The sequence below is a fragment of the Rattus norvegicus genome, chromosome 3, assembly GCF_021556685.1.
Source record: "Rattus norvegicus strain SHRSP/BbbUtx chromosome 3, alternate assembly SHRSP_T2T, whole genome shotgun sequence".
Taxonomy (NCBI): domain Eukaryota; kingdom Metazoa; phylum Chordata; class Mammalia; order Rodentia; family Muridae; genus Rattus; species Rattus norvegicus.
This window is the reverse complement of record NC_141536.1, coordinates 133,299,999-133,315,935: the sequence shown is the minus strand read 5'-3', so window position 1 is coordinate 133,315,935 and position 15,937 is coordinate 133,299,999. Positions and strand designations below refer to the sequence as shown.

At 44.0% G+C, this 15,937-nt stretch overlaps 1 protein-coding gene across 4 annotated transcripts in view; it reads right to left on the bottom strand.

The window, feature by feature from the left end:
• Cfap61 (cilia and flagella associated protein 61) overlaps window positions 1–15,937 on the bottom strand; it is a 278,953-nt gene that overhangs the window by 52,543 nt on the left and 210,473 nt on the right. For all 4 annotated transcript variants that reach the window (NM_001430465.1, XM_087652240.1, XM_087652242.1 and 1 more), the window contains 3 exon segments: window positions 1,997–2,202; window positions 10,049–10,140; window positions 12,150–12,477. In NM_001430465.1, coding sequence (NP_001417394.1) covers window positions 1,997–2,202; window positions 10,049–10,140; window positions 12,150–12,477 — 626 coding nt within the window.

The following is a 15,937-nucleotide window of genomic DNA, read 5'->3' as shown; positions in this document are numbered from 1 at the left end:
TTTCTCATTTCGAGAGTAGAGACCTTATGACAAAGACTGTATTTGTTGCCATTTAGAAAAGATTCACAGGAAACCAAATGACTAACTCTAACTTTGAAATGGTGGCCGCCTTCCAACTGATAGTCTGCATATGGTCAGGGAGGGGCTTTCAGTGCCCCCTGGTCAGGAATTATTCTTTAACACGTGGCAGACACATGGATTTCCAGTATTATTCCCCCTCCAAGCATACATGAATGTCGTACATACCTTTTTTGCTTGCATGAGGAGTTTTGTAATTTAAATTTTTTAGGGAGAAAGAAAGGTTATGATGCTGCAGTCATCCCGTGGGTATCAAGGACACTCAAATCCTGTTTTATAGACTCTGTACTGGCTATGGCACCATCTTGTTTAATGTACAGAAAGTCGTTCTCCCAACCTTGTTAAACAGCAGCTGCATCCACAGAGTGGATTTCTACTGTAAAATGGTACGCCTTCCTCAAGCCATCCTAAATAATTTAAGGCTTATACTTTGCTATAATATTGGGGTCAACATCAAAGATGACAATTTTCACCAGACTCATCTAAGATCTGATGCATTGCCCAAGTCCAGTGGGACTTTTCTTTTCATAGAACTTGGCATATTTGTGACAAAACTTAATATAAAGTTTTTATAAATCTTTCACTTGCTTGGTCAGAGGTATCCACATATGTACATATATATGTGTGTGTACTTGAGTCTTGAATAAATATATACATATATCTACATATCTATACATCTACACACACACACACACACACACACACACACACACACAGGCACACAGGAGTCTACTGTGAAGGGTATTCTTCCCCTGGTGTCTATGTATGTCTATCATTTTATATATGTCTATCATTTGTATAAAGGAAGGCTACTGACTTTTGTGTGTTAATTTTGTATACAGCTACATTGTTAAAATTGTTTCTCAGCTGTAGAGGTTTCCTGGTGGAGTTTTTAGGATCATTTATATATATGATTTTTCATCTGCAAATAAAGATATTTTGACTCCCTCCTTTCCTACTTGTAACCCCTTAAACTTCAGTTGTCTTATAGCTCTATCCAAGACTTCAAGTACTATATTGAATAGGTATGGAGAGAGCAGACAGCCTTGTCTTGTTACTGATTTTTTACTGATTTAAATGGAAAGGCTTTGGGTTTCTCTCCATTTAGTTAAATGTTGGCTATGAGCTTCTTGTAAATTATCTGTAGTGTGTTTATGTATGGGCCTCGTATCCCTGATCTCTCCAAGACTTTTATCATGAAGGGGTGTTGGATTTTGTCAGAGGCCTTTTCTGCATCTAATGAGACTATCGTGTGGTTTTTGCCTTTCTGTTTATTTATGTGGTGGATTATGTTCACCAGTTTATGTATTTTGAACCATTCCTGCATCTCTGGGTCTCTGTCAGGTCTTTGTGCAGTTTAGGTACTAGGGTAATTGACCTTGTAAAAGAGCTAAAAGAGGGGGGGCAGGAATTGTCTTATCCACATCTTTAGTAAGATGCTAATCTACATGCTAGGACGGAAAGGGTTAGGACCATAAGCAGCCTGTTTCATGGTTGAAGAAATCCTAATGGGGCCGGCTTCTTCCACATCCTGACTTCCAACCCTTCTCTTAGGTTTAGACTCCTGCTCTTAGCAGCCCTGGGTGGAAAGGGACTTGAATATCATCTCATCTCACACTTTTGTGACATCCACATCATGGAGCTGAGGTCCAGGTCCAGGCCCAGACACATCTAAATTCATGTACTTCCTCATGTGAACCTTTGCTCTTCAGACAATGCTAGTGGTCCAACATTCGTTATTTTGTAACAAGGCTGTCTCAGTCACCCCAGCTTCTCTCAGTGATTCCAATTTCTCTCTCTGGTGCATCACAACACACACACACACACACACACACACACACACACACACACACACAGCACTCCAGCACACATCATACATAATGTCGGTGCTCACAGTCAAAGTCAAGGCCCCAGGTACCTGTAGAGATCCGGGATCAGTTTCTCATCAAATCGAGTACACAGGTTGTTGAGGACCTGCTCGTGTTGTCCAAACAAGCGGATATAGTTGGAAGTTGGGAAAGGCTCCTTTGAAAAGCATGTGATGGCCTCTACCAACTTATAGTTGTTGAAGTATAGTCGGAAGTATGTCCCCTTTTTCGCGTTGCCAGTCACTATTTCTGAGCCCTGGGTGAGGATGAGAATTAGATCAGGAAGTCTGCAAAACATCCCTGGACTTGGGGAACTCTATTCTGGGACTTACTTTTCCAAGTCTAACAGACGAGTTCTATCTTGTTGCAAATTACAGTCATCAGTGTGTCAGAAACAACATTTTTTTTCAGGACAAAATGTTCCTCACCACATGTTAAATTGTTATCAGATTGTTCTAGGCTTTAAAATTAGTTGCTGGGTGACCACCAATTGTCTATAGCTCAGTGTCTTACCCAGTAAAGGAACTGGGTCCCTTTTTCTAAATATGATGGGTTTAAAGTGTCAAATTTCACAGAGCCATTTTGACAACATCCTGGTCAAAGTGATCTCGAGGACTTCTGGTTGCTTTAGAGACTACTTAAACACACAGAAAAAAGGTGAAACCTGGTATTGAGGCTTGGGAAGGAGGGCGGGCCTTTGATAATAACTCAGTTCCCAAGAGGAAGTCCATGGGATACAGCTCATATGGTCTGTAGATGAACTTTCAGTTTGTGAGTTGTTCGAGGTGTGGATTCTGCCCCTTGCAAAAGGATTAAAACTGACTGCCTCATGAACCCGATGCCAAGGAAGGGTGTTGCTGTGCTAGGAAGGGTGCTGCTGTAATCCTGTGTCACCATTACATTTTTGAGTTCAGCCCTGACAGCTATCAGCTCCTTGTGGAGCTCCATTCCTCATTGACCTCAGTAGACAAACACAGGCTATGTTAGTGGTGGCTCATCTTTTACTTGGCCTCAAGATTCTGGATTTAGTTCATCTAACACCAGTAATGCTTTTCTGAGTGTGTATAGAGTTAAGCGTATACTCTGAACTTGAATGTGGCATTTAGAAACCTTCAGCAAAGTCACCTTTGTCTAAATCCCAAACGTTTGCTTAGTCCTGGATCCACCTGAGGGCTTTGTCCAGTCAGGTACACAAGGTGTGATTGTCAGTGTGACTGTCAACTCGCTAAGATCTGGACCTACCTAGGACAGTGGTTTTCAAACTTCCTTATGCTGAAATCCTTTAATAAAGTTCCTCATCTTGTGGTGACCCCTAACCATAAGCTTAGTTTCATTGATTCTTCATAACTGTAATTTTGATATTTTATAAATCATAATATACATTCCTGTGTTTCTGATGGTCTTTTGGGGGTCATGACCCACAGGTTGAGAACCTCTAACCTAGGGGGAAACACCTCCAGGCACATTTGTGGGTGATCGTTTGAATTAGGTTAGCCTCTGGGCATCCCCCTTGGCTAGGTTAATTGAGGTGCTAAGATCCATCCTAAAAGGAGGCTGCAAAATAAACCCCTTTTCCTTTACATTGCTTCTCTTGGAGCATTTTATCACAGCAACAGGAGAACAACTAAGCCACACAGGTTAACTGTTTGGCTAAACTGAGGCAGCTGGTGGGCATTGTGGGATCACACTAGGAGACACATCTGCAGACTCTAGGTCAGCTTCAAATACAACAGACTGGATATTTAGGGGATGGGGATGATGACATCGGAAGGAAGCTGGGCAGTGTTGTTTCAAGGAGGAGGCTGGTAGTCCCTCGTGAATACATTCACGGTAAGAAACTGTCCACAGCACATTTTCTCTTTTCAAAATGGATGACATTAAGGAGCAGCAGTATTCTACATTTTTAGCATCTTTAACATTTAAATGTGTGTATGTGTGTGTGTTTATATGTGTATGTGCATGTGTGTGTGTGCACGTGTGTGTGCATGTATGTGTGCATATGTGTATGTGCATGTGTGTATGTGTATGTGTGTATGTGCATGTAGAGTCAAAAAAGTTAACTGTGTATATTCTTCAGGAGCCACCTAGGCCTTTCTTTGGGGGGCGGGGAAGGGGTGTCTCTCATTGGCCTGGAACACTCGGACTAGCTGGCCAGCAACTGTCTGGGATTCTCTTGTCTCAACCTCTGGCACTGGGGTTATAATTCGGAAGTGCCACAGGGCCAGCATTTTTACCTAGGTGCTGGTAGACTTTAGAGCTTTGCTGCAAGGTGTCTCACTCAGTTACTCTTCCCTCTCACCACTGAATTTCTCTAGCCCCACCTGCTCTTGGGAATTCTTCATTCACGCGTACTGCCTTGAGTCTTGACTTTCAAATCCCTCCACCTTGCATGTGGGCATGTGACATCAACTTTACTTGGACATCCCAGAATAGTAAGCACCATTTCAGAACTGGAGTACACATGGGTATGCAGACAGAGACCTCCACTATATGCCTGTCATGGTTTGAATTGCTTGGCCCAGGGAGTAGCTCTACATGGAGGTGTAGCCTTGTTAGAGTAGGTGTGTCACTGTGGGCGTGGGCTTTAAAACCCTCATCCCAGCTGCCTGGAAGCCAGGCAGCTTCTGCTAGTGGCCTTCAGATGAAGATGTAGAACTCAGCTCCTTCTGCACCATGCCTGCCTGGATGCTGCCATGCTCCCTCCTTGATGATAATGGACTGATCCTCTAAACCTGTAAGCCAGCCCCAATTAAATGTTGTCCTTTATAAGACTTGCCTTGGTCATAGTGTCTGTTCATAGCAGTAAAACCCTAACTAAAATGAGATCATGCAGCCATAGGTCATAGGGGTCAGTTGTACTGGCTGATTTTGTGTGTCAACTTGACACAAGCTGGAGTTATCACAGAGAAAGGAGCCTCCCTTGAGGAAATGCCTCCATGACATCTAGCTGTTAGGCATTTTCTCAACTATCGATCAAAGCGGGAGGGGCCAGCCCATTGTGGGTGGTGCCATTCTTGGACTGATGGTCCTGGGTTCTATAAGGAAGCAAGGTGAGCAAGCCAGAGAAGCAAGCCAATAAACAGCATTCCTCCATGGCCTCTGCATGAGCTCCTGCCTCCAAGTTCCTGCCCTGTGTGAGTTCCAGTCCTGACTTCCTTTGGTGATGAACAGCAATGTGGAAGTGTAAGCTGAATAAACCCTTTCCTTCCCAACTTGCTTCTTGGTCATGATGTTTTGTGCAGGAATAGAAACCCTAAGACTGTGCTTTTCCTAGATAAAATGCAGACAATTTGGGGTTTGTCATTAGCAGTTTGAGAGTTAGCCTCCTGACCCCTTGGCAGAAAGGGATGGTTTTGGGAAGAACCACAAGCCAGTGAGTGTTGAGTGAGAGGTCATGCCTTCTCAGTGAAGCAGTGCTTGCACAGTGCTAACGATATTCCTAGGAAAGCTGCTTGGGGTCCCAGGCAGCCCACTCCGCCCCCACAGTATCGCTGATGCATGCTAGGTGCTAGCTTTTCTCCCTGTTCACTGGAGAATAGGGAGAGCAAACCCACAAGTCCTGGCTGCTGCTGCCTCTTCCTTTAGTGTTTTTTTATGCTGAGTGACTGAGATTAGGGTACGCAGCCACCAAAGAGACTAACTTTGTGAGCCATCCATGGGGGCGATGGAAAGGTGGCTTTGCAAGGAACTTTGCTGGTTACCCCGCATTCAGTTATTGAGGTTTCCTTTGTGCTCTGGAGGCTGTTGTGGGCTCTCCACCCTGAGCTTAGCACTTCAAGGTTGGGACAATGGTTAGTTGTCACAGCAGTGGGTAGCTTGCTGGCTGGGGTCCAGCCAGTGTCTGAGCGGGACATACCGCCCAATGACAACCTGCTGCACGAGGGTGGTGGCCTTAATATTGTTTCTAACAACATGATTTGCTTGCTTGATTGCTTGCTTACTTTATTTATTTATTTATTTATTTATTTATTTATTTATTTATTCTTAATAGTCTAAACTCTGTGGCATCAGTGTCGTTGTAAACACATCATGTTCGCAGTGACCAGGGCTTGAAAAGACTATCCAGTAAACAGCCAACTCTAGAGAAAGGAACGGGGAGGAGGTTTAGCTGGTGACTGATCTTAGCTATGGAAGGCACGTTGTATTAATCTTAATGAGCCTTGGCACTGTCATAGCATAGCTGAGGGTGGGGTGGAGCAGTCTGGAAACTTGGAGTGCCTCGGAGATGCTGCACATCAATATTAAAGAGAACTCACACACAAGCTGGCTTCTCAGTCCCAGAGCGAGCGCCCACAGTACTGCACGTTACTTCTGACGCTTGCTGCCCTGCTTTCCCCCACCCCCACCCCCGATTACACGGGTCAGAAAATCACTCCAGAGTTCACACCAAATGCAAGACGTGGGATTGGATTAATCCGCCTCGGTGTTCAAGAAACCAAGTCCCCAATGTCTCGTGACAAACACATGATTTAAAATGTCATGGTACCCAAGGCAGAATTTGTTGTGACAAATTTCTTTACTTTGTGGCACGCAAGCCAACCAGGCATGTGGGCCAGAATCTGTAAATCAGTTCATTCTGGAGGTGCCTCGGGGTCCTTTCTTCTTCCTGAAGGATTACGGTAGGAAGAACTCATGGATGACTGAGGTGACACCTTACTTTCCCATCCTCCACTTACTGAGAACTAGAAAAATCTAAGTCTGGACCATGTCCATTGTAAGACGAGTAGGCCAGTTTCCCTGGGGAGGAGCATCTTAGGCGGGCTACACCCTTGATCAGCTGGCTGTATTTAGGTGACTGCCTGGCCATTTTGGCAACAATCTTGCATAAATTAATTCCAACTCCAAAAGATTGCCATGGAAGCCATCCTACATTTTTTTTCCTTAGAAAATAAAGTAGGGAAAAAATCTGTTTAGATCTTCTGTACTAATTAAGAAGGAAGCCCACTTGGCAAAATGGTTAATTAAAGCCAGGGGTCCTGTTCAGATACTGTTGTAGCACCAGCCAAAGAATCTATTTGAGTTGCACCGTTATTAAGATTCTCATTATCCAAACCCCATTTTGTGCATTTACTCAATGTAAAGAGTGCAGAGCCCTGGTAGACACATGACAAATCATACAGTGTCCATTGAAGACTCTGGTTTGGTCTCAAATCAAGCCCAACATTTCCTAGCCCTTGTGTGGATTAGGTACACGTTGCTTATCTGTGGTGACAAAAGGAGCCAGCCTATGAGCTCTCTGTATACTGGACTCCTAAGGGAATGTGGAGGTAGGGCATAATGGTGTTTGACTGCAATCTCCATCTCAGGAGGAGGCTGGCGAGGGAAAGTGCACGTTTGAGGCCAACTCTTGAGCTAGATAGTATGACACTGTAGAAAAACACCAAACAGCCCCCAGAGCATGGGAGGTAAGAAAAGTTACCATATATGTCTTTTCTCCTATAAGAAAGTTTTGCTATTGTAAGGAAGCAGGATTTATAAGAATTTGCTTTGCTCTGAACACTGTAAATGATCAGGAATGATTTGCTCTGTTCAGAGGATCAGGAGCAAAGACAAGTGGAGTGACTTATTCAAAGTCCATGAGAAGCAAGGGGAAGAGGGACTCGACTTCCTGAATGGGGAGGAGCTAGGGGAGCAATGACTTGTGACACTTTGAATACCCCCTTTTCTTTTAGCGTTTAAGGATTTTTCTAGTGTATTCTACTTATGTCAGATGGACCAGAACCTGTCACGTGGCTAGCCCTCCCTCTAAGAAAATCTGAGTAATATCTTCATGTTAAGTTGCTCATGTCATTGACCCTCAAAAATATTCAGAAGACAGTGGAAGAGAGGTTCTGCCTTTTTGTGGTTTGGCCTGGAGTTATCTGTATTTTGATGCTAATTCCACTGCCCCAAGGATGGTTGCCTAGTCACCTACTCAGGACTCAGGTGACTTCATCAGAACCTTCTGCCCATTTAATTTGTAAAATACAGGTGAGGGCCAGTACAGGATAGAACAAGGCCTGTCATACGGGCAGGAGAAAAGTTTGAGGGAAGAAGAGGAGGGAGGAGGAGCTGGCAGAGTAGCCTCGGGACAACAGGGAAGCTGATGTTAGATTCCATGCTGTACCTTTACAGGTTGTTGTGAATGTTCTTAAGGGATGGGTGTGTACCGGGCTTTGCATATTTAGGTGGGCAATTATATCTTATCAATTGGATCAGAGGTTATTGTGTTGTGTGTTCTTTCGTGTGTAGATTTAAGTGTAAGGGAGTGTGGGGTGACTGGTCTGGGCCGCCACAGAGTTGGGATGTGTGCTTCTGGCATGGAAACCTGCCTTGGGAACTAGATAGGTAGAGAGATTGCTGCCAGGCTCAGAGAGAGAGGCCTTCGGCAGTGCGATGTGGGATGGAGCAGAGCAGGTGAGAGGCTTTGCTGACTGAGATTGAGATATCTCTCAGGTTATCATGGGGCACTGCCGTGCTGGACCTAGTGGGGGATAAAAGACAGCATTCTTTTTTATAATTTTACAACAACACTGCCTCAATGAGGAAAATTCAAGAGTGACACCAGAGAAGGGGAATCACTTGGCCAGACAATGAGAAGTCCCTCCCATTTTTCCAGATGGCTTTTCTGTGTAATTCATAGATGGGATGCAAACAGTTGGGCCTGCTGGCCATTCCTGGTCCAAAGAATATGCTGGCCCCAGAGTAACAAAGGCAGATGTTTATCAAGCTTGATCATATATCAAAACCTAACAAAGGCTTACTGATCCTCAGTAGGTAAACTGTGGTACACCTAGATGATGCAATATCCCTCAGGATTTAAGGACATGGGCTATATGGCATGTAAAAACATGGAAGGAACTTACATATATATTACTAGGTGAAATAAGCCATTCTGAAGGGCCACATGCGGTGGTTCCAATTATACAATGTGTTGATTAATTGGTAAATTGTCAATTTGTCGGAATCTAGGGTCACCACAGAAGCAAAGCTCTGGGCATGCTGTGAGGACATTTCTAGGTTAGGTTAACTGAGGATGGCAGCATTCCATAGGCTGGGGTCCTGTACTGTAGACAAAGGAGAAAGGCAACAGAGCGTGAACATCTCTGTCTCTCTGCTTTCTCACTGTGTAATGTGACTACTGCCTCAAGTTCTGCCTTCCCTGTCATGAGGACTGCGTCCCCAAACTATGTCAGGTGTCCCTATTGTCAGGTGTCTGGTGACAGCAACAAGAAGATACAACTGATATGAATGACAACTTTGGAGACAATAGAGCTTAAATATTACTAGCCCTTCGTGTGGCAGAAAGAATGAAGGACAGGACACAGAGGAGTGTTGCATAGGGTTCTGCATGGTGCTCTGTGAAGACGCTCTAGCATGCACAGCACCCAGAGCCAATCCTCATGAGAGCTAAGGGGTCTGCTGATAATGATGTGCTGATGACGGCCCACCAGCTCTGATGGCTGTGCCACCTGGGTGGGGGGTGTAGATGGAGGTGAGGGCAGAGGGAGGAGGAACAAAGAGAATCCAGGAAATCATTGTAACTTTTGCTTGAGTTTGTTATGAAATTAAAACTACTCTTTTTTAAACTCTATTAAGAAAACCTAAGTTAAAGCAGCAATAAACTTAATTATCTCATGATCTTTTGAGAATTAGAGATTGGGGGTAGCTTCGCTGGGAACTCGAGGTCTCTTAGGCTTTCAGTCAAGAGTTTTGGTGGAGCAAGAAGCATCTAGAAGCTTGAAAGGCACTGACTCTGAGGCTGGTAACTCATATAGCTAGTGTAGGCATCCCCAATTCTTTACTATACAGATCTCACCAAAGGGTAGCCTGGGAAACCCTACCCCATGGCAGCTGACTATCCTGAAAAAGACAAGGCAGAGTTATAGTATCTTTGTGACATTGACACTGTCATCTGTACAATACACCAGTCAGTTCTGCTCCCTCTGGGGTGCACCACATGATGGTGTGAGGAGTAAAGGCTCCTGGGGGCCATTCTGAAACTTGACATGCATAGTCAGCATACGATGTGTGAACCAAAGACTTTGAGTCAAAAATTTTACCCTCCAACTGAAACAAATTTTATGAGCAGAGGTAGACTAAAATGCAAGATCAATACTTACAAAATCAGGCTGTGACCTTTGTACATCCAAGGGAGTTGGGATGGCGGGTTTGGAAATGTGTAGATAGTGATAGGACCCAGGAAGAATCCCTCCTGGAAGAAATGGCAGGCGTCCAAATCAGAAACGAATTATTGGTTCGGCAGAGAGCAGTTTATATTTCATCAAAACACACATGTCTGTAATGTCTGCTCCTGAAACTGCAGCCAATTATCAAGGAAGGCCCTAGGGTGGCTGAACTTTATTTAGTCAAATCAATACCCTATCATATGGCCACCAGGGCAAGATGAGCAGAGATGTGCCCTGTGGTTTCCTGCATCTCCCAAGCCAGACCAAAAGCTCCAGGACATTGTCATGGACTTGCCATTTCCTATGTTTCTCCAAAGAAACAAAATATTAGAAACTAACTATATTTTATGTGGCTAATGAACAAAGTTTCTTGCTCAATGCTTTAGAAAACTATTATTATAAAATCCTTAGTATTTTGTGGATATGCTTGAGTCTGACCAACCTCTCCTCTTTGAGGCTGTCTGTTCTCTTACCTGCCTGAGGTCATTTCCTAAGGTCCTACCCAGAGGAGAAGCAGAGCAGGCATCTGCTTAGAAAGAGGAAGACAGGGGTGGAATGTGGGACTTGCTCTCCTTGATTTGATATTCCATTTACTAGAACAGGTTTCATAGATACCTTCAGGGCTTAATGTATGCATGCTTTGCAACTTAGCCCATGAACCCCCCCCCCCAGAAGCAAACATTGGATTCTGTAAATATGTGGGGTTTTCTGGTTCTAAGGTCCACAATGTTTAAAGACATGGTTTAAAAATATCTCTTCTCTCTATCTCTTTTCCTCTCAACATAATAAAACCTGTCTTCTTCTTCCTGTGGGCAGTCCAACGTGACCTGTGCAAATGGTTCACTCCTCCCTTGACTCAGAAAACTCTACAAAATCAGGCAGATCAAGAGGTTCAAACCCATGAAACTTCCCAGGTGGTCAAAGGTAGGCAAGTTGTAAAAGCTACCAAGTATCTGAAGGATGTAATTTTGTAAGGAGTTATGTGCACCATTCTGGTGGCATAATGACAGAGTCTACAAGATATGTCCAAACCAAATAGTAGGGTCAACACAGGATTGATGGCCCCAAAAGAGAGCTTAATTCCTGGTGCACATGCTTAAAGCTGCAAAGAGAAATCTGAACAAGGCAACGAGGAACCACAATATGTCTTTGAACTTAAAGAGTTCATGGTTGCATTAACCTATACACAGGTTCCCTCTGTCACACAGAGAGGATTACTACTAAAAAATAAAAAGGAATGAATTGTTTCTAAAGATTGCACAGAAGAAGAAGATACCCAGAAGAAAGTGAATAAACAAAAGTTTGGGATACAGGACTAAGGTAAGCATAAAATAATGCAACTAAACCTGCCTTACGTATGAACTTATCTTCTTAGGGTCACCAAGGGTTAGGGAGTGAAGATGGGTTGTTCCACAGCTGTAAATGGCTGAGCCTATTTATGAAGAGAGCAGGCTAAGGAGGCTGGAGAGATGGCTCATGGTAAAGAACACTTGCTACTTTGCAGATGACTGGGGTTTGGTTCCCAGTACCCACATGGTGACTAATAACTGCCTACAACTCCAACGTCAGGATATTCCTATGCCCTCTTCCAGCATTCACATTCATGTGGTACACAGACATACGGCAGCACAACCATACACAGAAAAAAAGACATAAATATTTAGAGAGAGAGGGCAAAGGAATAGGATTGCGGAAAGGTATCTTCCTCTCTGAACCTATGACAAGGATGGAAACTTAGGATAAGATATCAAGGCAAAGCACTGTCTACCATCCCTGAGATCTCTAGGCAAGTTACTGATGATTTTGCATCTACAACATGGGGACTGGTAGGAGGGGCCCCTAATAAATGCCCAATGTGCAAAAGTCCAGAATAATGACATGATCAGGTTCACAGTCGATGCCAGAGAAAGGTGATGGGCTCCTTCTTCACCTCTGTGACAGCCCACTGAAGACCAAGAGCTATGTTTAAGAGAAACATGACTGGCTGCTCGGAACACTGACCTCATCAAAAGAAGAAAAGGAGCCTTCTACATACCCTGGATCTTGGCTCCCTTGTACATGGGGATGAGGCGGTCAAGGTCAGCCGGTGGTTCAGTCACAGGCTCAAGGGTTGGGTCAAAGAGACTGAGCATAGCTGCAGCCAGCTGAAAGCCAATTTCTTTGGAACTGAAATTGCTGTGAGTCCACTCGTTTGAGTAATATCGGTTGGAGAATTTAGTGAGGGGGCCAGCAGCTCGGATGGCTATGTCGTTGGTGTGGAAGGTCGTATCAATCACAAGTCGGCCATCATAGACGAGGCATGCGTCATTAAATGCTTTAAATGTTTCGTAATCCACATTCTTCTTGTAGAAGCTGAAGAAGGCCTACAAAGTGAAGAATAAAAACCACATCATTAAAGGGTATGGTGGTTTGGATGAGAATGGCCTTCACGGGCTCTTATGTTTGATGGAACTGTTTGGAAAGGATTAGAGGGTGTGGCCTTGTTGGGGTGGATGTCACTGAGAATTTCACTCTCTCTCTCTGCTTCCTGCTTGTAGATCAGATGTAAGCTCTCAGCTACTGTTCCAGGGCCATACCATGCCTGCCGGCTGCCACGCTCCCTGCCTAGCGGTCATAGACTCTAATGCTCTGAAACCGTAGAGGAGCCCAATGAAATGTTTCCTTTTAAAAACTGCCTTAGTCATGATGTCTCTTCACAGTACTGGAAAAGTAACTGCGACAAGTGATTACCCCTTTTTGGGTTTCTTGCTGGGGATCATGAAGCTGGGCAGGTACTCGGCTGGGTATTGCTCTTGATTTCACCTGCCCCAGAGTGTGAACACTCCTCAGGGGACAGAAAATGTCCACTGATAGTTTATCATAACTCCGTGTGACAGAGACGGGGAGACAGAAGGGAGAGGAGCAGTGGTGGGCGAAGGATGGCGGGGAGAGGAGCTTCCAGACCTTTGGTATAAAAACATATTCAGACATCCTATACCACTCCTTGTCATTCAACATACATAACGATAGGAAAGAAAGGTGTCAAGTGAGGGAGGTGCTAGCACAGGAATGAGCATTTTTGCCCGTGAGAAGGCTTTTGTCATACCGGCCATGTTTCCCCTGTTGTCCAACACCTAAGTCGCCACCGTGGCCTTTTCCAGCTCTTTCCCCTGGGTCTGACACAGGCCTCTCAAGCTTCCTTTTTGGAGTCACCTCATCTTCTCCTGAGCCTCCTGATTGGTCTATTCATGAGTTTTAAAATGCAGCAATCCTTTAAAAATTAACTACATCTTATTTATGTATTGTATGTACATGTGTGCTTGAGTGTGTGAATTTTGTAGCTTGCATGTGGATGTCACAGGACAAGTTGTGGGAATCAGTTTGTTTCATCCATAATACGGGTTCTAGGAATCAAACACAGGTCATTAGCCTTGGCAGCAAGCCCCTCGGCACTCTTAGCCATCTCGTCAGGCTGCAAGCCCGGCAATGCCATTGAAGGATGTCCCAGACAGTTGTTCCCTGTATCTCTCAGGCTGGCTCTTGCCCTATTGCTTGCTGCCTTGGAATGGCAGGCAGTGGTATGACCAGTAGCCACAGGGACTTCATTTCTCTGAGAGTCTTCTGACTCTAAACCTGTGTCTTCCTACACTCCTTTCGTTCCTTCCCTTTCCCTGTAGGTAAAACAGATTCCTACCTATAAAAACAGAAGAAGATAGTTGACATAAATTACACATAAAAACAGTGTCCTTCACCTCTCGAACCTTTGACATTCTTCAAAATCATCCACAAAAGTTCTACCTGTTGGTATTTTTTTTTTAAATTTTGTTAATGATGGTTAAGTGACACATTTAACAAAGTTTCTTATGGTATTTTTTTTAAGCTGTGAAGATTAGCAGCACTGTGCTGCTGTTACCCACACTGCTCTGGGCCATGCACAACTTTTGTCACAGGTGGGTTTTCCACGCTGAAAAGTGAATCAGAAAAATCTAACAAAGATTTGATAGACCTCATTCGTTCACAAGTGCAGACAGTTATGTCCCTCTTAGATACCTGTCAAGGCTACAGGTATCTCATGGGGAAAAAATTAAATATGGAGATTACTCTGTAATTGGACAGAGTGATGCCAGTACACGTGGAGACTTTCTGGAGAGCTACCATAGCTGGGGTTTACACTGGCTCCGGGCTGCATAGCTACCGGGAACCCAAGAGGCAGGAAAACCTTTGATGTAGGGTAAAACACCATTTTCTGTTTGTTTGTTTGTTTGTTTGTTTTTTAAAATCTGTATTTCTGTGTGTGTGTGTGTGTGTGTGTGTGTGTGTGTGTGTGTGTGTGTGTGTGTGTCTATGCATGTGTATGGAGGTCAGAGTTATTATATATTAGTAGACATCCACAGGTTTTGCGCTGGGGTCTCTGACTGATCTGGAGCTCGCTGAGGAGGCTCGGCCAGCTAGCCAGTGAGCAGCAGCGGTCCACGTGACTCCACCCCCCCAGATCCAGGTCTATTATCACTGTGCCCATTGTTTTCCTTCTCCAGTTTCAAGGCAGTTCCGCTTCTGGAATGGCGGAACAATGCCTTAAAACTGGCTCTTCACCCCAAAATAACTATAAGCTCCAATCAAAATGGAAGGTCTGTGACCAAGGGTCCTCACAGCTATTCAAAGTCTGGGAGACTGTGTATGACCATAAAAAGCTGAAGTAATGACCAGCATGGGACCAATTTCCCATATTTGGAAGCTTTTAAAAGAGGGAGGGTTATAGGCATTTTACGATAAAATAAAAGAAAGAAGACCTCCAATAAAAAGAAAGCGTTGGTAGATTTTGAAGAAATATCAACAGATTTTTCTGGTTATAAGAACAAAGAGAAGAAGTTCTATTAAAACGAGCACAGCTTTAAAGCCTCAGGAAGGCTTGGGGATTTAGCTCAGTGGTAAAGCGCTTGCCTAGGAAGCGCAAGGCCCTGGGTTCGGTCCCCCACTCCGAAAAAAAGAACCAAAAAAAAAAAAAAAAAAAAAAAGAAAGGGGTTTAAAGCCTCAGGAAACACTATATATAATTAGGGATATAATTAAAGTTTAAGGGAAGAATGGGACCAAATAACTAAAATTAGTGAAAGCCGTGGACTTACAGATTCAAGAAACCCAGTGAGCCACAGGTAAGGTGAACACTTAGAACATAATAAATTTAAACCATCAACTGCACCAAACTTCTGGATATCCATGACAGAGAGGAAGCCCCGAAACTGCTCACAGGAAGTGACGGATCACATCCAACGGGAACAATATCTTCAATGTTGACCAACTTTTAAGTGAAAATGCTACAATATCAAAACATGGTAAGAAACAAATTCAAAGTTGGAGAGACACCTGTTAGCCTCAAATTTTAAATCCAGTAAAAATGAGCACATTTTTCAAATATTTGCATTTATAAATATAAATATTTACTGCTATCACACATGAAGCACTGACAGTTTAGGTGGAGGGAGACCTATAATTTCAGAAACAAAAGGAAGAGCTACAAAAAAAATACCTGTACAGACATAAAATAGGTTTCTTAGTTCTTTAAAACATGAAGCCGGGGGGAATATAACTCAGTTGGTAGTGTGCTTGCCTAGACTGTAAAGAGCCCTAGGGCTTGGTCCTCAGCACTACATAAACTGAGGATGGTGGGAGGTAGAAGCAGAAGGATTGGGAGTTCAAGACCATTCTCAGCTACACAGAGGAAATGGAAGCCATGACACTCTTCCCCAGCCCCATCTCCAAACCCCAGAAATCTTATCCTGAGATCAGCAGAAGTAGGATTCCCTCACCCCCTGCCCTGGACCTGCATGTCCCAGCACATGTAACCC